Genomic DNA, 25514 nt, shown 5'->3' on the forward strand with positions numbered 1-25514 from the left:
GTATGTGTGAGTGTCTCTATTTACGGCAGGACTGCTTGCATGGTGCTTTCTTGGCAGAATTCTGGGTACAGTGACCCTTCTGTGGATGTTGACCCCTCAGCCTGTGAGTAGGGTCTCACTGAACTGTAAATTCTCTCATTGGCAGGCTTTGCCAACCACAGCATCCTGAGAGGGGCCCTATGAGTAGAGAATTAGAAGGACCTCAGATGTGGTTGATGTGGTTGGCTGGGATTATGCACAGAGGTGTGCACGGGATGACTGACACGCACACACGTGTTGTTTGGGGGTACGGTGCAACTGTATCATAGGTTGTGACTGTGCTCACCTTGAAACAGTTCTGACTTTCTTATCAATACACAGGTGTTCTAGAAAGTTACCTTATAAAAACAGTTGGGTAAAGCAAACTATTTTGTGGGGCGAATTGCATTCAAATGCTGTGTGTTTATGGCAGGAAGAAATCAGAAATGTCTTTACTTGCAGCCAAAGAAATGAAAGAAGAAACACAGGTCTTCTCAAGATGGTAAGGAAAGTTGATGTGGGCATTCACGCTCAATCCCTCTGCTCCTGGTGAGGTGCTGTGTGATGCTGGGAAAATACTACTATTCATCTGATCCTAGGGAATTACTCAGTCCAAGCGGAAAGCTTCCATTCCTGATTTCCTTGCAGGGAAACTGAAATGTCCTTGCACAGTGAGTAAGTGCCTGACTCGCTGCTTTGTAAGTCGGGAACCTTCATAGAAAGAGTGCTTGTGGTGGGGCTCACCTGTGCAGGTGGAATCAAACCCTATGTGTGTTGACCTGTGAGGTTGTCTCAGAATTTGAAGAAAGTACATCTTTGGAAGTCTGCCTCCTTTTTTTAAATATGTGGTTCAGGATTAACAATATATACTTTCTACAAAAGGGGAAATGGGGAGCATTTGATATATCATTAATAAATTCTTAAAACACTTCTTATATGCACACATTAAAAAGTATGCTAGTCTGGAGCACCTGGATGAGTCAGTCAGTTGAGCATCCGACTCGATTTTGGCTTATGTCATGATCCCATGGTTGTGGGATCAAGCCCCACATCGGGCTCTGCAGTGAGCATGGAGCCTGCTGTAGATTCTCTCTCTTTCCCTTTGCCCCTGTCCCCTGCTCACTCTCTCTCTCTCTAAAATGAAGGTGAAAAAAAAAAGTTATAAAAGTATGCTACTCTGAAGATAACCAAGATTCTATTCGTAGTAATGAGGTCTCAAGATCTCATTGGTAAAGTGAGAGTATTGCATAATCATTAAGGTCCCATATAGGAAAAAGAAAATCTAATTCTGTAGTCTAAAGTTCCCTCAACCTTAAGCTGTGTCTATGATCTTAGCATTCAATCTATAGTAATTAGTATTGGGTTATATATTATCTTACTTTAAATTTTTCCTGAATTTTAAGTTTGTCACCTTAACTCAATTTTTTTAAGTGAAAGGACCATGACGGTACCTCACATTTCCTTTGATATGTTTTCCCCCACACCTGGGGCTGTGAGTAGCCACTTGATAAATGTGCAGTGATGGCCAGGAACTTGTGAGAGCCCCATATTTCTGAGGAAAGATCAATGTGAGTCATATTTTACCTTGTAGGTGTAATACGACCTGTGAGGAAGTGCTGATAACATGTGACTGCCCTCATGGTTACTATGAAAGATAATGGCCCAGAGCCAGAAGGTAAAGTATTATGGTATAACGTCCCACTACTATTTGACAATATTGTGAAAGTTACTCACTGCATGAGTAATAATAATAATAAGTAATAATTAATGATTTTGGCCTCTTGGACACTGCCTTTGCTCTGAAAGCCAATTTATTAAATTTTGATTTAACATAGGCAAAACTGAGAAAATAAAGATAACATATTTCTACGTGTTATCTTAGCTGTTAAAAAGCAAATGTTTTCTCAAATTTGTGTAAAAATTTTTAGGAGGATTCATAATTTTCATGCCCTGGCCCCCATGTTATTGTCCAATTTTTCAAAGAAGGAGGGGCACAAGGGGATGGGACAGCCGTGGACGTGGGGTTGGTGGTACAGGAAAATCACCAATAGTCACAATTACCCTTTACAGACCCATCATGGGCTCATTTCATTAATTTATTCATTCAACAAATGTTTGTTGTGAGCAGCTGTTTGTGCCAGCTGCATGCCAGGTACACGTCTTAGGTGCTGGGCATGTAGTTATGAACATAATAAAACTTCTGCCCACAAAGTGCTTATATTCTCGGATATGTGGATCTTGAGAAACTTAACAGAAGACCATGGGGGAGGGGAAGGGGAAAAATAAAGTTACAAACAGAGAGGGAGGGAGCAAACCATAAGAGACTCTTAAATACAGAGAACAAACTGAGGGTTGATGGGGGGTGGGGGAGAGGGGAAAGTGGGTGATGGGCCTTGAGGAGGGCACTTGTTGGGATGAGCACTGGGTGTTGTATGGAAACCAATCTGACAATAAATTATATTTAAAAAAATTTTTTTAATTAAAAAAAAAAGCGCTTATATTCTCAGGATGAACACAATTTGTGTGAGCCACCCTGTAATCCAAGGGTACTCGAGGCGTTATTGGGGAGAGTACTTAAAATGTTTATGTGCAGATTTCCTGTTTCAGGGATAGAGAAGCTGTGCCTTGTAGTCATAGTCTGTCTGCTGCCTATTTTTTTAAATAGACTTTACTAGAACACAGCCCATTCATTTACGTATTGTCTGTGACCGCTTTGGTGCTACCTGGGCAGAGTTGAGTGGTTGTGGCAGAGACAGCCCTCAACGCCTAAAATATTTACCAGCCCTTCACAGAAAACGTTTGCTGACCCCTGCTCTATTTTATTTTTATATTAAGCCTTTACCTCTTTCATCTGTGTTACTGATTGGTTTGTTGTGTATGACAGCGTAGCATCTTCTGTGGACTGAGGTCAGCTCCTGAGTTAAAGGTGCTGTAATATCTGCACAATACCTGACATATGTGACTTGTTCTCGTTCACTGCCCCCATCTGCTCCTCACCCTACCTCGCCCACCCTTCCATCCTGAGGTGGCAATCAGGCAGGCAGCTGGGGCCTGACTATCGCCACCCTCGATGGCCTTCTTGATTAAGCTTTGGGGACCATCCCCCAGCTCATCCACAGTGTCACACGAGTCAGGGTACAGTGATTCTTCCTCCAGCTCTTCAACATTTCACTCTTCCTTCAGTTCTTCACGGTCTGCATGAGCCACACACAACGACTTGTCCCAGTTTGAAAGTAACCTACAAGTGACTGGAGACTTTTTTTGGTTCAGGGCAGGTGCGCCCTTTGGTACCCTAGGAGAAGCAATGGGAAGTCATGGATCCTACTCGTGGTGTTAAGGACCCTGGTGCGTGAGAAGTTTTTTGCTCAGAAGTGGGATTGAAGGAGGAGACGGAGGGCGAGACTGGAATAGTTTCTGGGGAATAGCAGAGATACACCAGGTAGCTGATTTTCTTCTCCCTTCACTCCAGGTGATGCAGTAGCCAAAAGCATCTTTAATGCATTCCTTTGTCGAGGTAAAGGCAAGGCGGATTCCACGTAAAAAGGCTCTTTTGGTCTTCTGGCTGCTGTCCCCAATGCAGAAAAAAGCACTATTCCAAGAGGCAAAGTACTTAGAAGACATTTTTGCTAAAATGAATATGAGCAGAAAGATTAGGCCCCAGAAAGAAAAATATAAACACAAATGTACTATTTTTAGTACCCTTTTAAAGTAAATTGACATTAACTCTTGTGAAGTTATGACACGTTTGAATATCAATACAATGTGTAATTACCTGAAGGATGAGGTAAAATGGAATTCCAAAGTGCCATGAGAAGGGCCATTTAATGATTTTGCACGTAATTCTGTTTTCCTCTGAGGATAGAAAGTTTTGGTGTAAAACGATTAAGGCTGAGGGAGAAAAGCTGCTCGGAGGGGTCTGAATTTAACATGGCTGGTAAACCACAACTGCCAGACAAGGCCAAGTTTGTGTACCGTTTTCTGTCTTCTTTCTTAAAAGAAAAAAAATAGTAATTATTACATCAATTCAATGACTCTCAAAGTTTAAGAATAAAGAATGGACTACTATTGTCCCTGCACCTATATTGTTTTCCAGGCTGTGAATGAGCAGGGTACATGGTATGAGCTGCTGGCCACAAGCAGATGTTCTTGGCCTCCGCTGAGGATTGAAGCTGGAGGGAGGGAGGGAATTGGGGCGGATTGCAGGAAGGTTTTCCCCAATGTCACCTAACCAGAGAAACCATAACATTTGTTTCAGAGATTTGCTGGAACTCTGAAAGCAAAATAAGGCTGCATGTCTGTGTTAGTGGAGTACAGCCTTTCCCAAAGGCCGAAGGCCTGATCTGATGACACTGAGGGGGCCTTTCTGTGATTCTCTGAGAAGCAGTGATTCCAGCATTGTGGTGGGAAAGCCCTGCCTTAGCCTTTCCATGGTATTTACTATTCTCCATTTCAGAATTTCACAGCATTTGTGGTCAGGTCAATTTGATTATCATTAATTTGCACATGAAGAAATAGCACTATGTTTGGAGATACTTACCAAGGGTGGTACAGGAAATAAATAGCAAAGACTAAAATTAAACTTTTGACCAAACAATGAGTACCTACTGTATGCAAGTGGAATGTGAGGTGTGAGGCCACAGAGATGAAGGAAGCATGGTGAGTGTCCCAGCTGATGCAGAGGGCAGGCTTGCATGTCACAGATCCCAGGGAGAGGCTAGCAATGAGGTGGGGACAGGATGCTGTTGTAGCTGGGGGAAAGAGCCATTAGCTGTGTCTCTTGTTGCAGGTTGGGACAGGAGGCTCTTGAGGTGCTGTTTGAGCTGGACTGAGAGGGAAGGAAAGGAGTAGATTCTGATTTGGGGGGCCTGGCTGAGTCAGTAGAGCACTGTCTTCTGAAAGAGATGTCATGTAGCATGCAGGGTCCCTCTGGTCTACTACCTTCCCTTTGCTAGCTTTTACATGGGTGACAGGAAACATGGAAACATTGGTCATTTTTTTAAAGTTTATTTATTTTTGAGGGAGAGAGAGAGAGAGAGAGAGAGAGAGAGAGAGAGACCACAAGTGGGGGAGGGGTAAAGAGAGCGAGGGAGACAGAGGATCCAAAGCGGGCTCCATGCTGACAGCAGAGAGCCTGACACAGGGCTCTCCCGATGTGAGGCTTAAACTCATGAGAGGTGAGGTTAGGACCTAAGCCAAAGTCAGACACTCAACCAACTGAGCCACTCAGGCGCCCCAGTCCTTTTTTTTCTAAGACAAAAACTAACTTGAATCCTTACACAGAGTCACAGAATCACTGATCATTAGAGAGGGAAAACCACCTCATTTCATCATGAGTCAGTTCAACATCCCGATTTCACAGAAGGTAAACCCAAGGATCAAGAGGTACTCCAAGTCACAGGGTTGGTGCCTGTGACCCTACCCATGTGATCTGGACGAGGTGGAGGAAATCCTAACTGAGAGCACTAATCTAAGTGATTAAACAGCTGTCTTACAGATGATGTATACTTCATACACCATTCTCTTTGTGTACTCTTCTCCTTTATTATGTATTCTGTAAAAGAAAACCAAGAAATCGGACTCAGAAGATACTGGGCCTGCATCAAATAGTGTTATGGGAAAAAGACTTCTGTTTAGTGTTCATTAGAAGACTGGATGTGTTGCAAAAAAATGAGGGTGTCAAGGGCATCTCAGCTTTAGCCAGAATAATGGTTTGGGGCAATCTACAATATGTGACATAGTCACAGAAAAATTATTCTGTTTGAATTAAAAAGAGGATTTTTAAATAGAGCACTAAATGATCCCAACAACAGTGACTTTGACTAAGTGGTGTGAGCATGGTTAAGTGGTCAAGGTTTCTTATCCCAGGTGGGTCCCAAGATAAAAGCAAAGGATGACTCCTGATACCAGGTTTAAAAACCCAAGGAGGGAGTGCCTGGCTGGCTTAGTGGAGCATCTAACTCTTGATTTGGGGGTCATGAGTTCAAGCCCCATGTTTGCTGTAAAGATTACATACGTACAGCTACACATACATTCAATAATAATAATAATAAAAACCTTTCCTTAAAAAAAAACAAAAACAAGACACAAAACCCCAAGGAGAAGGTGATTATTCTGCAGGACAGGTGAAGACATTCAAACATTATTACATCATTTGCTATTTAAAAGCATTCAACAAGCCTGTGAGCCCAGAGTCTATGTGACGATGCATTTGAGTTGAAAGTGGGATCCAGTCCCTCTTTATCTGCATCCACTTTGCCTCCATTGTAGACAGTTGGTGCTGGGGAGGTCCCTGCTGGGTTCGCTGATGTTTGATTGCAGAATGAGGCCACCTAGAGCATGGCGACATCACTGGTTTCCGTATTTGGACTTTGAGCTACAAAGTACTTCTAATTCCTCCCATTCTCAGATCCTCAAAAGGTTTCATGATCTTTAGATCTTCTGCAACCTTACTTTTGAGTTTGGTACAGTCAGCCTGGGTTCCTATCTTAGTTCTATCACTTACCAGTTACATAACCTTGGACAAGTCACTTATGTCTCAGTTTCCTGATCTAGAAAATTGGGGGGAGAGAGAATGATGGTAATAGTACTATGGACAAGTTGCTTGTGCCTCAGTTTCCTTATCTGTAAAATAGGGATAATAATAATAGTGTCTGTGGATAGAGTTGTGAGATTTGAATGCATTAATATATGTAAAGCACTCATAATAGTACTATACACATGCTAAGTATTTAAATTATTATTGTTACTGCCCTTTTGGCTTCATTGATATATTAGGAGGCTAAGTGTGGCTTAGTTACAAGTGCTTTATCCAAATTAATTCTTGGAGTCCGAGCAGTATTTGGAGCACTGCTCATCATCAGGTTAGCCGATTCCCACGTTAAAGATGCGTGGCTGCATTCCTTCCACTACTACGGCAGTCAGTACTGGGAGCTGTGAATTCAAATTCCGTCAGAGGCAGAGGAAGAAATGTAGAAGACTCAGGAAAGCTGGGTATGTGCTTGTTAAACAGGAAAGGAATTGCTCTTCTCTTTTTAAAAAAAAAAACATTTTTTTCTTCTCCAGTTTTTCTTCAAACGTGGCAGTTCGGGGCGGGGTGCCGCATGTGTTTCAGGCTAGTTTTTACTTTGTCTCTTTCAATAGAGGTACAGGAACAGAGAAATATTTTTCTACCAGTAACCGAGTGGTGTGAAGTTACAAAAATATATGACAACTAAAAATATTGGCGATCTATGTGGTATCCATTTTAGGGACAACAGGCAAGATGGGGACTGTGATGAGCATGGGGACCCTTGTCAAGTCTAAAAGGATGGTGACATTTCTCTAGCTACTTATTACCATAGAAGGCTAAGGATCCCGTGTTATTAGCTCTTCAGTTTTTCCAGAGAAACCCCAAATCTCATTTTTATATTAGAATTCCTACTTTTATTATTATTTTTTAATGTTTATTTATTTGGAGAGAGAGAGAGAGAGAGTGCATGTATATGAGGTGTGGAGGGGCAGAGAAGGGGGGAGGTGAATCCCAAGCAGGCTCCAGCCCCAGCATGGAGCTCCACGTGGGGCTTAATCTCACAACCCTGGGATCCAAGATCTGAACCAAAATCAAGGGTCAGAAGTTAACCGATTGAGCCCCCAGGCGCCCGTAGAGCTCCTATTTTTATTTTTATTTTCAAAGTTTCTTTACTTTGAGAGAGACAGAGAAAGCGAAAGTACAGGATAGGGGGAGAGAGAGAAAAAGAGACTACTGTCAGCACTGAGCCTGACTCAGAGCTCAAACCCACCAACCACAAGATCCTGACCTGAGCCAAAATCAAGAATCGGACGCTTAACCAACTAGCGGCCCAGGCCCCCCCCCCCCCCATTTTTAAATGTAGCCTCAAAGCATACCTCTGAATTCAGTTCTCAGGCTGCTAGTTGGCAACCCCTGGTCCACACTTAGAAATCACCATATGCTAATGTCATATATTCAGGGATTTCAGTCAACATTGTCAAGTCTTGTCCACTGTGCAAAATTAAAGAGAAATCCTCTCTGTATTTCAAAAAGGAACTCGTTGGGTAAGTAAGCACAGATTTCTCATCCCATTCCTAAAACATTCAACTTTGAATGAATGAAAAGCACTGCTCCATAATTCAGGTGATTGTTTGAAAGGCTTGGAGACTTTTGTTGGAGAGTAGTAGACTAAATAAGATCCCCCAAAGATACCAGGTCTGTGAATGTTACCTTATATGGTAAAATAGACTGCAGATGTGTATTAAATTAAGGAATTTGAGGTGAGGGGGGTACCCTCAATGATCTGGGTGGGCGTAAATGCAAATACAAGTTCTTAAAGAAGCAGAGGGACATTTGACACCACCCAGATGAGAAGGCAACATGACCACAGACTGGAGTGATGCATCCACAGCCAAGGAAGGCCAGCAGCCACCAGAAGCTGGAAGAAACCAGGAAGGGATTTCCCCTAGAGCTTCTGAAGGAAGTGCCTACACCTTCATCTCAGCCCACTGAGAAGCCCAGTACTGGTTTCAGACTCTGACATCCAGAACTGTAAGAGAATAAATTTCTGTTGCTTTAAGCCACCAGGGTACTATTATAGTAGTTTGTTACAACAGCCATGGGAAACTAATTCAGCTGATAAGGAAGAGTTTATATATATATATATTTTTATATATATATATATTTTTTTAAACCTTTTTTAAGTTTATTTATGAGAGAGAGAGAGAGAGCATAAGCAGGGGAGGGGCAGAGAGAGAGGGAGACACAGAACCCGGAGGCTCCAGGCTCTGAGCTGTCAGCACAGAGCCTGACACCGGGCTTGAACTCACAAACCGGGAGATCATGACCTGAGCCGAAGTTGGACGCCCAACCGACCGAGCCACCCAGGCACCCCTATATATATTTTTAAAGGTTATTTTTTTGTCAGCATATGGGTAAATGGCATGTCCTCAACAAGAGAAATTAGCCATTATTTAGAGATCAGTCGCCCAAAGCCTTAAGATTCCTTACCTGTGGTTCGCAAAGTGACTTCTTGTGCACCTATAGCATTCTTGTTGTCTCCACACTCCTCCTGGGAACCTACCCCAACCGCCATGTCTCCTGGTCATTGTGTACGTTCCACCTCCTAGTTACATGGGAAGGTCCTACAGGCCAGATCCTCCTCCCACAGCTCTTTGGATCTTATGTCTCAGAACTGAGCATAGTCCCTTGTGCATAATTTTTCACATGTGTGGTATTTTGTTGCTACTTTAACTTTTTGAGCATATTTCAGATATTCCTGTATATCTGAAATATTTGTATACTTCTTTATTTCTTAAGTTTATTTATTTATTTTGATAAATAAGTTTATTTATTTTTTTATTTCATTTATTTATTTGAGAGAGAGAGGCAGAGAGAGAATCCTGAGCAGGCTGCATGCTGCCAGCACAGACCCCAATGTGGGGCTTGATCCCACAAACACTGAGGTCATGACCTGAGCTGAAACCAAGAGGTGGACACTCAACCAACTGAGCCACCCAGGGGCCCCAATATGTGTATACTTCTATAAAAATATATATCTCATATATTTCTATGTTGTGCAACATAAATGTGGGTAAACCTCACAACCATGGAAAAGACAGTACTTTGCGTTTTTATCAAGTTGTAAAAAATTGTAAAATTTTTACCAGTTGTAAAGAACTCAAAAGTAGAAACTGTCTTCTCCTTATGTACTGAGATCTCAATGGAATGACTTACAGACACTATGTTGTGGAGAGGAGCAGACATGATGGGCTTGAGGGGAACCAGAATGGTACGACCATGATTTGTTTTCATACTGAGTTGAGTCAACTTGAGTTAGCTACAGTTTAAAAACATAGAGTAGTGCATAGTGGCTTTTGTTCTAAATGAGCATTCCAAAACACTCAGTTAATAAAATACACTGAAGTACCAAACTTTTTATTTCACATATGCATTTTACACATTTGATGGTTGTCTTCTTTTTGTCACTTAATTTTTGTCAAGAACTGACTCTGTAGATGTAGCTGTCTCTCAAGCATCAAAGAGGAGTGTACAATACAAGCAGTCATTAGTATGTTGAAACTTCTTTCCTGTTAAGACTCAGACTGAGAGTTCTTGGATTTCCTTGGTTGCCTTTCACTTAAGCTCTGTTGTTCCATGCGGTAAGTTTCACTATTGGTAACATCCAGAGTGGGTCCCAAGTGGGCATCAGAACGGTGTTGTCCATTGGGCCCTTATTAGAGGATTTACAGAATCTAGGTTTAGTTGCCAGCTATAGAGAATATTTATCTGGGAGCGCCATCTACCTAACTTGGAGGGACCTTCAAGGTCCAAGAGAAGTTGGGTTTGGATAAATCCTGGGGAGAAGAATCCTCAGTCCCAGCTGGCTAGTTGTGCAGGCAACTCTGAGTGACACCCAGGGCCATGTTTGGACAGTCATGTTTGTTTCACCACAAGATTTGTAGTCATTTGTTCTTCCAGAATGGAAGCAGATCATGGTCGATGGAAAATAAACCTTAGGCTAGCAGAGAATTACTTCTTCTAATTTGTCTCCAGCTATTCCTCTTTTAGTCTTCAAAACCATCCTAGCCACAGAAGTTCAAACTGTTGATTGATTAATCTACCACCTTCTGTATAGATAGAATTTTGTATTTGGCCTCTTAAGTCAGGGTAGCCTTAGTCTACTGTATCCAGAATGCTTTCGGCTGTACTCAATAGAATATCTAACATTGGCTTCAGCAACAAAGACCTTTAATTAGGTCATATAACAAGAAATCTAAAGCTGATATTTTCAGAGATCATATCATCATGGACTCAGCCTCCTCTTTCTTTCTTTTTATCCATTCTCAGCAGATTGGATTCTCATCTTTAGAGCTGATTTTTCATAGTCACTAGAAGGCTGTCTCAGCCCTAAACATTACAGTTTTATGCAACCATGTTAAAGGCAGAAACATAGGCCAGCCTCTTTGTCAATTGTCTTTTATCTTTCCTTCTCAGAAGCCTTTCTGTTTCCCTTACCAGCTCACTTTCCTTTCCATCTTCTAAGTGGGAGCCATAGTTCCATTCCTAAACAAATTTTAGTGAGAAGTGGAACTGCTTTGCTTGGCTTAGACTGATCAGAGTTCATGCCCTGGGGCTGTGGTAGGTGGCTGCCATCCCTGATTATGTTGGATCCTGAATAAAATCAGGGTTTTGTAAATTAAGCAAGAAGGGGAACATTGCTATTGGGTAGATCAGCAATGGCATCTGCTGTCTCTCCCTTCTTTTTTCTACTGCATTGTCCATTGCCCTGTTGTTTTCCCAGAGCAGCAGTGGGGTTTTGTTTGGTTTCAGATTATGACATGAGTCATCATATTTGGGCCACCACAAAAATGGTGAACTGAAAATACTGATCTCAAATGTATTTAACCAGTTCCTGCTGGGGTGTGCTCAGAATAGACTTTGGGTTGACTGATGCTTCTTGTGTGATGCTAATTTGAATAATACCACTGCATTTTTTTTAGTATGGGAAATAATCCACTAGAGTAGAGACTAGAAGGCCAAGAGAATGGCCATGGTTCTGTTCTATGGATCCAGACATAGCGTAACTAATCCTTCTCTCTTATACCCCTTTGTACACTTGAAACTATGATCATGGCTTCCTAAGTCTCTTTCACTTCAAGTATTCTTTCTTCAACTACTCTTCTTGTGTGTTTATTTAGGCCCTTGATTGTGTTCTTCAATATCTCTCAAAGTTTGTCATCCAGAGTTGTGCAATGTATCAACCTTGTCTGAATGCTGTGCTCCTAATAAGAGCTCCAATAATGCATTGTCTTTGGAAAAAATAAAACCGCTTGTAGCTATCTATGGAGCATCTCCAGTGAGAGGTTTTGTACATACATCAAATTCAACACCTTAGAAAACAGACCCATTATTTCTGCACCTTGTCTGAGTAACACAAACACACATTCCCTACTCCAAACCTGTATCTCCTGTATCTGAGATTCATCCAGTCAGGGACCTTCGTTCAGGCCTTCAGCAGGTATCACCTGGACTACTGCAGACCCTCCAAACTAGTCTCTATGCTTCTAGTGTCTCTATCCTAACATCTGTTTGTTCTCCAGAGGGATCTTTCTCCAATCATTTCCCTGCTTGAAAGCCCTGGAGAGCTCCCCCCTACAGAGTAAAGACCAAATTCTTGCATGACAAATATACCCCTTCTCTGCTGGGTCCTACCCTGAGTTTCTAGGCATTTCCTGCCATTTCCTTTACTGCCCTCCATGGTCTTTATGTCCTAACCCTATACTTCACAGCCTAGTTCCACATTAGAATCACCTGGAGAGCTTTCTTAACTACTGAAACTCATCCCCCCCCCACCCCTGCCCCCGACCTCATTCCCTAGAGGTGGGGCCTGGGCATCAGTTATTTGTTAAAAGGTGATTCTAGGGGCGCCTGGGTGGCTCAGTCAATTGAGCGTCTGACTTCGGCTCAGGTCATGATCTTGTGGTTCGTGAGTTTGAGCCCCGCGTCAAGCTCTGTGGTGACAGCTCAGAGCCTGGAGCCTGCTTCGGATTCTGTGTCTCCCTCTCTCTCTGCCCCTACCCTGCTCGCATTCTCTCTCTCAAAAATAAACATTAATTAAAAAAATTTTTTAAAAGGTGATTCTAATGTTCAGCCAGGGATGGAACCACTAGGCATTTGCCCTCCTGTGAACACACCAAGGTCCCATACCACCGACATTTCACACATAGCTTCCGCCATCTGTAATTCCTTTTTCTCCCTTTTCTGTATAACAAAACTTTGCTCATTCTTCAATATCTCCATACTACCTCTTCTCCAAAGGGTTGTCAGATCCCTCCCTCCACCCAGGAGTTGGTTGCTCTCTGTACCATATTCTCATGGTACTTTCTACATTTTTTTGGATCGTGTCTGTTGTTATTTAAGGAAAGACCCTTATCTTATCCATAATGTGCCCCTAAAGCTTTGCATAATGCTTAGCATCTTAGTAAAGGTTCAGTAAAATTATACACTGTCAACCTGACATCAGTGCCTGAAGAGACACTAGTTTGACCCATTGTACAATCATTTATGTAATTACCTGAAATAATGTAAGATTAAAAAGCAGCTATCATGGCATGGTGAGAGTCAAATTTTGCTAGAGTAATTGAATTTTGTTCTATGATAATATGACAAACTATAACAAAGAGAAATTGTTAGGGTGGCCATGTTAAATAAATGACTCTATCTTAACTTCACTCAAGTTCTTAATTCTTTCACAAACAGCTTTCTCAACGATAATCTAGGAAAGCACTATCCCAATCATACAATTTAATTGGATGAGGAAGTAATAGGACACTAACTACCAAAGAAGGGCTTCTATGATTAATAATTTATAGATATGCATCAGTAGTATGACGCCATTGCAAAAAAAAAAGTGGGGGAGAGCCCACGTGGTACTGGAATGTACATCATTATTAAGATTGGTCACCACAACTCATCAAGGGGATGGAGAAATGTGTGAGGATTCAGAGATGAATGCCAAAGATAATTAAAGGAGTGGAAAAAGGTCCTATGAGGAAAGGTTGCATAATTAAAGCACAAGAAGGCTGAGAGACACACATTGGATTACTAATTTCATGTCCACACATATTTTTGTGAGTTTCTTTATATCTGCAAAAAAACAAAGCATGAGGAAATTAGCTTAAATTAGAACAGGCAAGTTTTAGTTGGACATTAAGAAAAATATTCTATTTAATTGGATTATAAAATACAAATCTGATCATGTTATTCTCAAGTTAAAAAAAAAAATAACTAACGCCCCACTGCCTCTAACTCAAAGCCTCCTTTTTTCTTTCTTTCTTTTTTTTAATAGAGCATGTGATTTATTAGCTGATATGTGACAAATCAAGGTACCAGTGATTTTTAGGAAGATGACATACAACAATGGTTTAGGAATTTTTATTTGTTGGAAATGAAATTATGAATGATGTAGAAATCATATATGTCATCAAAAATAGATGGAGATAAATATGAAAAAGGGGAAAACAAATGCAGAGTCAAAAATTGCCTATGTTGTGGTTCAAGTACTCTTTCTGTGTTATGTTGAGACACAGCCATGGTGTATGATAGTGTTCTAATAGGGGTTTTGTTTTTAATTTTTTTAGTGTTTATTTATTTTTGAGACAGAGAAAGACAGAGCGTGAACGGGGGAGGGTCAGAGAGAGGGAGACATAGAATCTGAAGCAGGCTCCAGGCTCCAAGCTGTCAGCACAGAGCCCAGCGCGGGGCTTGAACTCATGGAGTGTGAGATCATGCCCTGAGCCGAAGTTGGATGCTTAACCGACTGAGCCACCCAGGCGCCCCTCTAATAGTAAGTTTTATTGAATAAATCTACATTTGTATGTTTTAAGCTGAAATAAAATGATTCCCTTCCTCTACCATTTTGAAGAGCACTTTTAAGCTCCTAATGTAGAGTAATTTAAAACATACAGGAAGAAACTTGCAAGAATCGTACAAAGAAAACCCATATACCTTTACCCCAGTTTACCTATTATTCACATTTTACCCCATTTGTTCCCTCTCTATACTCACACCCTTCCCTCTCACACACATAATATTTTTGTTCTACCCAGTGGAGAAGAAATTGCATACATCGTGGTCCTTTACTTATATATCCTTCAGGATGTATTTTCTAAAACTAACACTGTTCTTATAGAACCTCAGGACAAGCATCAACTTCAGGAAATGTAATACAGATGCAGTACTTTTACCTAATCTGTCATCTGTATTCCAGTCGTTTCCACTGATCCAATGACGTCCTTTGTAGTGCTTCCTTCTCCCCTAGTACAGAATCCAGTCGAAGCCTCTGTTTTTCAAAATGGCATCTGAGGCCCTCCACAAATAAAACTCTGGGGTTCTGTCTCTCCAGTTCCAAGCTCCCCACCCCCTCCCTCCCAGGTTGAAGCCCCTATGCCTTTGTTTCAGCTCCTTGGACTGCTAGAATGTCTTACCTAACAGAACACCTACTTTTCTTGTTTTTTTTTCAAGCTCCATCTTTTATCAAGACTTTGCTTATGCCCTCCTCAGCCCAGATGGAATTGACCTAGCTGGAAGCCAGGGGCAGGCTTTCTCTTTAACCCCTCCCACGTCCTGTACCTCAAATCTAAGTGTTTTTGAAATACCTTAGTGCATATTCATGAGTATATATCTGGGCCCACCCACCAGCCTCATCCCCTGCCATGAGACTAGGATCTTTGAGAAAAGGAACGATATTGTATATTCTTTGTATCCCCAGGCTTTAACATAGGGTCTATCATACAGAAGGTGCTTTATAAATATTTATCAATCAGCAATGGAATACATCACTATAAAGAGCTGCTGCAGGAGGTTGCAGGGAGTTTGATCCTGTAGCGCTTCAAGATGAAGGAAAATGCCCCTTTAACCAGGGGCCTTAAAATGGCTCTAGAGGGAGGGAAATGAGTTTGCGATGAGGGAAGCTTAATCTCAGAAAGCTCTCCAGTTATATGATAGAGTGTGGTGAAGTCAGACATAACCTTTACATGTAAAGCTTCCTGAGGTCTTGCACAACCTTCACAAGAACATAGACTGGTTTTTTTGGTTTTTTGTTTTTTTAACCCATCCCTTCATCTACCTCCCCTCTGGCAACCACAGTTTGTTCTCTATACTTAACAGTCTTTTTTGTTTGTCTCCTTTGTTTTGTTTTGTTTCTTAAACTCCACATGTGAGTGAAATCATATGGTATTTGTCTTTCCCTGACTGACTTATTTCACTTAACATACTCTCTCGGTCCATCTATGTTGTTGCAAATGGCAAGGTTCATTCTTTTTTATGGCTGAGTACTATTCGTGTGTGTGTGTGTGTGTGTGTGTGTGTGTGTGTGTGTGTGTGTCACATCTTCTTTATCCATCAATCTATCAATGGACACTTGGGTTGCTTCCATATCTTGACTATTCTAAATAATGCTGCAATAAACATAGAGGTGCATATATGTTTTTGAATTAGTGTTTTCTTTTTCTTTGGGTAAATACCCAATAGTGCAGTTACTGGATCACATGGTAATTATATTTTTAATTTTTTGAGGAACCTCCATGCCACAGTGGCTACACCAGTTTGCATTCTCACTAATAGTGCACAGGGGTTCCTTTTTCTCCACATCCTCACTAACACTTGTTGTTTCTTTATTTTAGCCATCCTGACAGGTGTGAGGTGATATCTTGTATTTTTGACTTACAGGTCCCTGATGATGAGTGATACTGAGTATCTTTTCATGTGTCTGTTGGCCATCTGTAGGTCTTTTTTGGAAAAATGTCTATTCAGGCCCCTGCACATTTTTAATTGAATTATTTGTTTCTTTGGGGTTCAGTTGTATCAGTTCTTTATATATTTTGAACATTAACCCCTTATCAGATACATCATTTGCAAATATCTCCTCCCATTCAGTAGGTTGTAACCAGATTTATTTTTTAATATTTTATTTTATTAAAAAAAATTTTTAATGTAATCTCTACTCCCAACATAGGGCTCAAACTCACAATCCTCAGATCATGTGTCACATGCTCCACCAGCTGAGCCACCCAGGTGCCCCTGGATTTATTTTTAATTCTGAACTAATTTTAGATTTCCAGAAGAGTTGCAAAAAATACTGCAGAGAATTCCTAGAAATCCTTCACTCATCTTCCCCTGATATTAATATCTTCCATAACCATAAAACAATGATCAAAACTAGGAAATTAGCATTGGCACTATGCTATTAACTAAACTACAGACCTTATTCAAATTTCACCAACTTTTCCACTAATGTCTTTTTTCTGTTCCAGGATCCAGTTCAGGATCCCATATTGCATTTAGGTGTCATGTCTCTTTAATTGCCTCCAATCTGTGACAGTTCTTCAGCCTATCCCTGCCTTTTATGATCTTGACACTTTTGAAGACTATTAGTCATTTGTTTGTAGAATGTCCCTCATTTTGGGTTTGTCTGAAGTTTTCCTATGAATAGATTGAAGTTCTGCATTTTTGATAAGAATGCCACGGAAGCGATATGCCCTTCTCAAAGCATCATATCCAGAGTTCGTGATGTCATAAGTTTTATTAATGGTTACATTGAATTTGATCACTTGGACAAGGAAGTTTTTGCTGGATTTTTCCTTATGGAGTTAATCGTCTTTCCTTTTGGAGTTAGTGTCTTAAGAGATACTTTGAAACTATGCAAATATCCAGTTTCTCCTCAACCTTTCATTCATTAATAGTTGCATCCATCAGTGAATGTTGTCTGTAACAAATCTTACTGTGGTATTTACCTAATAGTGAATTTTTTATTTTCCTCTTTCCATCAGCATTTATTCACTGGAATTCTTCTGGAAGGAGAAGCTGCATAGACTGGATTTAGGTGCAGAATGTCACATACTTCTAATCAGTATTCTCTGATCTTTTGGCTTCTCACTAATTAGTTTGACAGCTATAGGTTTTTTTGTTTGTTTGTTTGTTTTTTAATACCTTTATTTTCAAGGTGCCTGGCTGGCTCAGTTGGTAGAGCATGTGACTCTTGATCTCAGGGTCATAAGTTCAAGCCCCATGTTGGGTGTAGAGCTTATATTAAAAAAACAACTTATTTTTATTTTGGCTTTTATATTTTATTAATGTTTACATAAAAGCATTGCAATCACTTAAGTTATTACTACATATTCTCTATTACCAGGCAGACTGAATGACTCAATTTTATAAATTGAAAAATCAGTGATTTATTAAAGAAAACACAACTGAATGACTTTTTTTTTAAGTTTATTTATTTTGAGAGAGAGAGTGAGCCAGCATGAGCAAGGGAGGGACAGAGAGAGAGGGAGGGAGAGAATCCCAAGCAGGCTCCATGCTGTCAGCACAGAGCCCTGTGCAGGGCTCTATCTCACAGACTGAGATCATGACCTGAGCTGAGATCAAGAATCAAATGCTTAACTGACTGAGCCACCCAGGTGCCCCACAACTCAATGACTTTAAAAGGGCATACCCTACATATAGACCTTAAGAAATTAGTTGTTCTTTGTTTAGCTTCTGTACGTCTAGTAGTAAAAATAATACTGTTGATGCCTAGCCACAAATAGTTCGTGGAGCACATGTAAGTTCCGTATCAGGAGAGCTTTAATTTTAGCATTTCTTGGCTTTGTTACATTGGAAATCGTAGCAGAATTACACAGAACACAGTATATTTAGTACTAAATCTGGACTAAATATACAGATTCTTGTAGCTCGGCAATTTTTGTCGACCATAGTTTTCATGCAGTGTTTGCCCACAGTGGCTGGTCAGCAGAAAAGCATTGAATTGGAACGGATTCATTTCTGAGTCAGTGACGAATTCACTTTCCAAGAATGGTATCTCTCATTTTGTAAAAATTGGAAAAGAGCATTATTTAGGCCAGAGGTTGGCAAACTTTTTCTGTAAAGGGCCAGATGATAAATACTTTAGGTTTTGTAGGCCATATGGTCTTTGTCACAACCACTCACCTCTGTTCTTGTGTGAATGCAGCTGTCGACAGTATGCAAGTAGGTGGCCATAACTGTGTTCCGATAAAACTTTATTTACAACAACAGGTGGCGGCCTGGGGGGTTATAGTTTGCTGACTCCTGATTTAGATGATAAAAATACCCAAACTTAAAATGTACCTTAGCAATTACCCTTGTCTCTCATTTTTCTCTCCAGGCAGAAGACTGATCTTTGAAAATATGTATTTGGGAGATAGTCACGTTCTGTTGAATACCTTGTGCTGGTGCTGCCATCGAAAAATCTGGTTACACTCCGGGGAGGCCTGCTGCCTCTGCAGGACTGCACCGCCTCGGCCCTGAGATGAGTGTCCGGCCTGAGCGGGCACACCATGAATAGATACACAACGATCAAGCAACTTGGGGATGGAACCTATGGTTCCGTCCTACTGGGACGAAGCATTGAGTCTGGGGAGCTGATTGCTATTAAAAAGTAAGTTTTATTCTTCACTCGCATCAATTCATCCTCAACTATACATTGTCAACATCGTTTTAACTCCACCTTCTGCATTTCTCATCATTGCAAATTTTCTAAAGGTACGTGGATGGGAGGCATGGAGGAAAGTCTTAGACACTGATTTCTGTGGGCTCGATGACTGTTGGCCCTGGAATGCTCATGTCAAAGGTCTTAAACACATTCCTACTTTAGATTTGCATATGATGTGAGTACTTTTCCAGAGTGTCTTATATTGTGACATAGTAATGAGCAGGGTAAGAAAGATTTTATTGGAAAGGAAACTGAAACCCTGAGAAGGACTTAATTTGGATCATTTACACAGGTAGCAGTCTGGGGACTACTGTCTTCACCTCCCCACCCCACTTGCCTTTTGCAATCTGAGTCCAGTCTCACTGTCTTAGTTATCTGTTGCTGCATAACAATTTACCCCAAGGATTCATGGTTTAAAACTATACACATTTATTATCTCACAGTTTCTGTGAGTCAGGAGTCTTGGCATGGTTTAGGTGAGTTCTTTAGAGTCTCTCATGAAGCTGCAATCAAGGTGTTGGCCAGTGCTGGGGTCTTATCTGAAGGCTGGGCTGGGAATGGATCCACTTCTAGGCTTACTCACTCACGTGATTACGGGCAGCATTCAATACCTACTGGGTGGTTGCACCAAGGGCCTCAGTTCCCTGCTGGCTATTGGCTAGAGGCTGTTCTCTGTCCTTTACCATGTGGGCCTCCCCAGAGAGCCGCTTACACCATGATACCTTGCTTCAAGACATGGGGGCCACAAAGGCAATGAGAGAGGCTTCTACCAAGATGGAAGTTACATCTTTTTGCTTTTGTAAACTAATCACAGAAGTGACATCCTCTCACAGATTGCTGATTCCATTGGTTAGAAGCAAGTCATTAAAGGAGAGGTGTTATGCAATACCAGGAGGTGGGAGGCTTCGGGGACAATTTTAAGGCCTTCCTGCTACACCCATCTCTATATCCAGTCACTTTCTCAACATCTCCATTTTGGATACCTGCAGATACGTCAGACTCGTTATATCCCAAACTGAGCTTATATCCGACGTTTTCCCTCTCTCGCCCCAAACCTGTTTCTCTGTCAGTGTTTCCTATCTTGATAAATGACACTGCCATCCCCTCAAAACCTGCATATCCTCCTGACTTCCCTCCATAGGCCCAGCATTGGCCGTCTAGACCCATAGATTCCAACTACCATATATTTATCTGATCCACCTACTTCTCTGTATTCTCCCTGCTAACCTCCCATTCAACCCATTATCATTTACCACCTCTGCCACTAGAGGAATTTCCCCTATAGGGATCCTGGCTTCCATTCTACCCCTTCTCTATTCCAGTCTGAAAGAATTACTTTAAACACATGAATCTAATTGTCTAAAACCATTTGTGCCAAACGCTGTGTCCCCTCCGCCCCGTAAAGTTGCCTTGTCCTACCTGAATTCAGCATGCTATGTGTACAGTTCTGTGCCTACTACCAGCACCCCCTCCCCAAGTGCACTTGAGAGACTCTCAACCAGGGCACCTTCCACACAGGTCTTTAGAAGGTCCCCAGCAGGACTGAGCCCCAGTTGCCCACCTTGTTATCAGCTCAGTAACGCACCCTTAAGTGGGTTTCCCATCCCTCCATTCCCAGTTTCTCTGTTCCTTGCCCTGGCTTTCTGGAATCTCGTCCCAAATAAACTACCTGCACCCAAGTCCTTGCCTCAGGCTCTGCTTTCAGAGGAACCCAAACTACAGCAGTTTGCAGTATCTTCCTAGCAATTTTAGGATCAAGCTCCCGGTTTTTAATGGGACCTAAAACTTGCCATATCACTTGGCCACTGCCTGATTTCTTCAGCTTTCTCTCCTGTCACTACCCCACTGTCGATTTTGTTCTAGCCACTCTGGCCTTTCAGCTTCTTGAACTCACCAAATATCTTTCTGCCCCAGTCTTCACATGATATTCCCTACCTCCCACCTTCATAGGCCAATTGATCTTTCAGGTCTTAATTGAAACATCACCTCATTCCACAAGTGCTTCCTGACACACCAGGCTAAATTAGGTCACTTTGGGGTCCACTCTCACCATGTCCTGTGCCTTTCCTTCCTAGCACTCAGCACAGAAAGTGATTAAATGCCTGCCTTCCCACTGCAATGTCAGTTCCATGAGGGATGCCCCTTTCATTATATCTCCAGTGCAGACAAAGCCCCTGCCACGTGGTTGGGGGCTAAATAATATTTGGGGCATGAACAAAGGAACTGGTTACTATGCTAGCAGACGGTATGATGCTGGGGACAGAGTATGAGAATGAGGTGGAGAGATGGAAGTTGGTTTCTTATTGGCCAACAGTGAGACCTTGAGAAAAATGACATGACTTTTCTGTTTCTTCGTTTCCTCACTTGCCCCATCTATTTCCTGGGGCTGCTGGAAGAGCCAAAGGAGACCATGTGATTGCAGTGCAATGAAAGATATAACCTTGAAACTTGGATTTCTGGTTGGCCCATAGAGTTCTCTCTCTCTCCCCTCAGGCTGTAGGCCGGGGTTGGCAAACTTTTTCTGTACACGGCTATGCAGTAAATATTTCAGGCTTTGTAGGCCATATGGTCTCTATCACAACTCAGTTCTGCTATCGTGTAAAAGCAGCCATAGGCTATGTATAAATGAATGAGTGTGGTTGTATTCCAATAAAACTCTTTATGGAAGCTGAAATTTGAATTTCATAAAATTATTACCTATCATGAGATCTTATTTTTCTTTTGATTTTTTTTTCCCCACCCATTTAAAAATATGATAAATTGGGGCACCTGGGTGGCTCAGTTGGTTGGGCGACTGACTTCGGCTCGGGTCATGATCTCACGGTTCGTGGGTTCGAGCCCCACAACGGGCTCTTTGCTGACAGCTCAGAGCCTGGAGCCTGCTTCCGATTCTGTGTCTCCCTCTCTCTGCACCTCCCCTGCTCGTGCTCTGTCTCTCTCTGACTCTCAAAAAATAAATAAATTTTAATAAAAAAAAATTTTTTTAATAAAAATATGATAAATCATTCTTAGCTCACAGGCTGCATGAAAACAGATGGTGGGGTGCAGTTGGCTCATGGGCCATCATTTGCCAACCCCTATACCAGAGGGTCTAGAACTGTGTTGTCCAACAGGGTGGCAAGTAACCAAATGGCATTTAAATTTAAATGTTATTAAAAATGAAGTTCCTATATTGTGCTAGCCATATTCCACTACACAGTACCCATATGTGTCTAGTCCAGTGGCTACCATACTGGATAGTACAGAGCATTCCCATCAGTACAGAAAGTTCTATTGGAGAGCTCTATTATAGATCAAATAAGCCTGAGGGATTTGCCTCCAGGGCAAGGTTAGCCAATTAGTGATAGAACAAGACAGCAGGTGAAGCCTCCTTGGACTGCACTGTACCATCCCTTTGGGGAAGCTTTGTGATGTAGCATCAATCGCACTGCCAAACTGTCAAATAGAATGCTGTTTTGGATAGTGTAATATTTGGTAGAAATTGAAACCAACTCTAAGCACTATTCACTGGATTTAGAATGGAAACATTTTTGAACAAGAAAGTTTAGCCTGTTACTGGGAATAAGCATGCTATTTGTTTCTTTGTTCTCTTTTAGAATGAAAAGAAAGTTTTATTCCTGGGAGGAATGCATGAACCTTCGGGAGGTTAAGGTATTTATTAATACACCAGGGGATAATTTATGTATGGTTGATTAAAATAGCTTTATACATGCTTAGATTTGTGATTGATTGGAGTTAGTCATGCTGTTTGAATTGTTTCATTGATGCCAACAAAAGGGGGCAAATGACAACATTATACAGCTAATAGCTCAAGGGAGAAGGTTGCCATGCCATTATATTGGTGAATATACTTTTTTAAACTTTGGTATTAGAGAAACCACGGATTTATTTTGATCTCACTAGTTTCCCACTAATGTCCTTTTTCTTTCAAATTGTGATGAAACACACATATGTAAAATGTACCCTATTACCAGTTTGTAAGTGTACATTTGCTGGTATCACATACGTTCATACTGCTATGCAGCCTTCACCTCCATGCACCTCTAAAACTCCCTTCATCTTGTAAACCTGAAACTCTTTACCTACAAAACAGTAACTTCTCGTGACCAATCCCCCAACCCTTGGCAACTGCCATTCTACTCTCTGTCTCTATGACTTTGACCACTCTGGGTACCTCATGTAAGTGGAATCATTACAGCATTTGTCTTTTTGTGACTGGCTTATTTCACTTAGCATAAAGTCTTCAAGCTTCTTCAAGGTTCATATCTTAGTGTGTGTCAGAATTTCCTTCCTTTTTAAGGCAGAATCATGTTCCACTGTAGGTATAGACCACATTTTGTTTATCCATTCATCCGTTGGTGGACACTTGGGTTGCTCCCCACCTTCTGGCTATTGTGAATCATCCCATTTCTTTTATTTTTTTTAAGTTTGTCTGTTTTGAGAAAGAAAGAGAAAGAGAGAGAGAAAGAGAGAGAGAGAGAGAGAGAGAGAGAGAGAGAGAGAATCTCAAGCAGGCTCCAAACTCAGCACGGATCCTGACATCGGACTCAATCCCACGACCATGAGATCATGACATGAGCTGAAATCAAGAGCCTGCTGCCTAACCGACGGAGCCACCCAAGCATCCCTGGACCTTCCCATTTCTTTAAGCTCTTCCTTTCCACTGGCTCCTTCTCTTCAGCCTATAAATAAATATATGTGCCTGCCATTCTCCCTAATCAGCCTCAGCCTTCTCTCTCCGGGAGCTTCCACCCTTTCCCTTTCCTTGCTTAGTCTTCCAGACTTTTCCCTTTGCCATCATTTCCCCACCTGCCATGGACTTTCCATGTAATTGAATCAGGCATCTGCCCCTGCAACTCTACTGAAGCTGCTGTCCTAAAAGTCACCTGTTGCCAAATCCAGTTCATTTTTTCAGACATTTTTATGCCTGTGGTGTTGGATGCTGTCCTCTCCCAGGACTGTGTAACTCTGCTTTTGTCCAGCTGTCCCACCTCTTTCTTGCCTCACCAAGTGCTCCGTGGTTCACCCTTTAAATAGTGATGATTTCTTACATTCCATCCTTAGCAATTTTCTTCTTTGCTCTGAACCTCCTCCTGAGTAATTTCATATCTTTGCCTTGCTTCAGTGGTCTCACCAAATCTCTTATCCTGTGTACGCATTAGACCAAGGGTTGATGAGTGGCCACGTCCTGTTCCTGTAAATACAATTTTATTGGAACACAGCCATGCCCACTTGTTTCTGTAGTGCCTATGGCTGATTTCACGCTTTGATGGCAAGGTTGAGTAGTTGCAGCAGGGACTACATAGCCTCGAAAGCCTAAAATATTTATTCTCAGTCCCTTTAAGGAAAGCTTGCTGACACCTGTTTCAGCCCCATATATCCAGCTGCTTAGTGGATATCAGTGCCTAAATTTTCTAGAATGTCTGCTTCCCCAGTTGTCCTGTTTTCCCCCTCTTCTGTTAATTATCATTTACTCCTTCACGCACAAACTGCAGCTCATTGCAGGTGGCCTGTGTGACCTCACTCCCTCCATATCTCACCCCTCCTGTGTGCTGCTCCCAGAAAGATCTCCGTTACATTCAGCTGTTCACACACTACGTACCGTTTACTGAGAAGCTATTATGAGCCAGGAAGCACCTTAGGTGCTTTACATGCACTGTCTTATTTTATCGTCACAACTACCCCATGAGGAAAATTTTAGTATCTTGAGTTTGCTGCTGAGAATAGCTCAGGCCCAGAGACTCAGTAACTTGGCTTGAGGTAAATACAACTCTAAGCTACAGAGCTTTGTTTCAAACCCACATTTGTTAGCTTCAGTGGGTGTATACCTGGCATCCAAACAGTGCCTTCCCTGCCCACTTCCCCAGTTGAAGTCTTCTGGGTGAGCCTCCTTCAGAACCTAACTGGGGTAGTTCTCATCCCTCAGGCATAGCCGACTGCCCCTCCACTCCCCCGCCCATACCTAAGAAGGGCTTCTTTCAGGACTCACTCTTTCCCTTCCACTGACTTCTTTATCTGGATGCTACTCTTCCTTCAAGTCACATTTCAGATGACATACTCACTGACCGCTCAGAGTTTGCTGATTACTCCTTCTTGAAGTGTTTCTGATGTTCCTTGTCTCTGTCATTCTCTTGACCCTAAGAAGATCTCCCTTATTCTGTTTTATGGATTTTGTATTCGTGTCCTCTCTTCCCTATTAGGCTGTTTGCCTCATCTGGGCAAGGACTGTGTCTTCTGCCCCAGGGTACCTTTGGGGAGCAATACATTGCAGTTTTGTTAATAGTTAAGAACCGTCACCCAAACGGGGATAAATAATCTCTATTAGGACTGCTGACCTGGGTTTAATTTGCTATTTCTGCTTCTCTGCTCTAATTGTCCTGTCTTTTCCTCTCCTTGTAAACTCTTCCTGGGCCAAAATAAGATGCCTTCTATCTGTAAAATGAGTCATATGAAATTCCCCCCACACAATTAATCCCTTTTATATTAAACTAA

The 25514-nt window shown here is 41.7% G+C and overlaps 1 protein-coding gene and 1 long non-coding RNA gene across 4 annotated transcripts in view; one reads left to right on the forward strand and one right to left on the reverse strand.

Annotated features, from left to right (window-relative positions):
* Positions 1 to 1811: 1811 nt before the first annotated feature.
* Positions 1812 to 3884, reverse strand: LOC109271758 (uncharacterized). Its single transcript, XR_002082098.2, has 2 exons — positions 3791 to 3884; positions 1812 to 3644 (listed from the first exon to the last, which is right to left on the reverse strand). It is a non-coding gene; the product is annotated as an uncharacterized LOC109271758 (long non-coding RNA).
* A 14864-nt stretch (positions 3885 to 18748) lies between these two features.
* The window catches only part of CILK1 (ciliogenesis associated kinase 1), a 37464-nt gene continuing 30698 nt past the window's right edge, over positions 18749 to 25514 (forward strand). For 2 of the 3 annotated variants that reach the window (XR_008422993.1, XM_019457414.2), the window contains exons 1-2: positions 18749 to 18968; positions 22619 to 22673. Coding sequence is in view for 1 of the 3 variants with exons in the window: in XM_019457414.2 (XP_019312959.1) it covers positions 18868 to 18968; positions 22619 to 22673 (156 nt within the window). In the remaining 2 variants the exon portion in view is untranslated. The remainder of the gene's footprint in view (positions 18969 to 22618; positions 22674 to 25514) is intronic. The other variant, XM_019457420.2, reaches the window with a different exon arrangement.

Source organism: Panthera pardus, unplaced genomic scaffold (assembly GCF_024362965.1).
Source record: "Panthera pardus isolate Hobbes unplaced genomic scaffold, ASM2436296v1 HiC_scaffold_17, whole genome shotgun sequence".
NCBI lineage: Eukaryota > Metazoa > Chordata > Mammalia > Carnivora > Felidae > Panthera > Panthera pardus.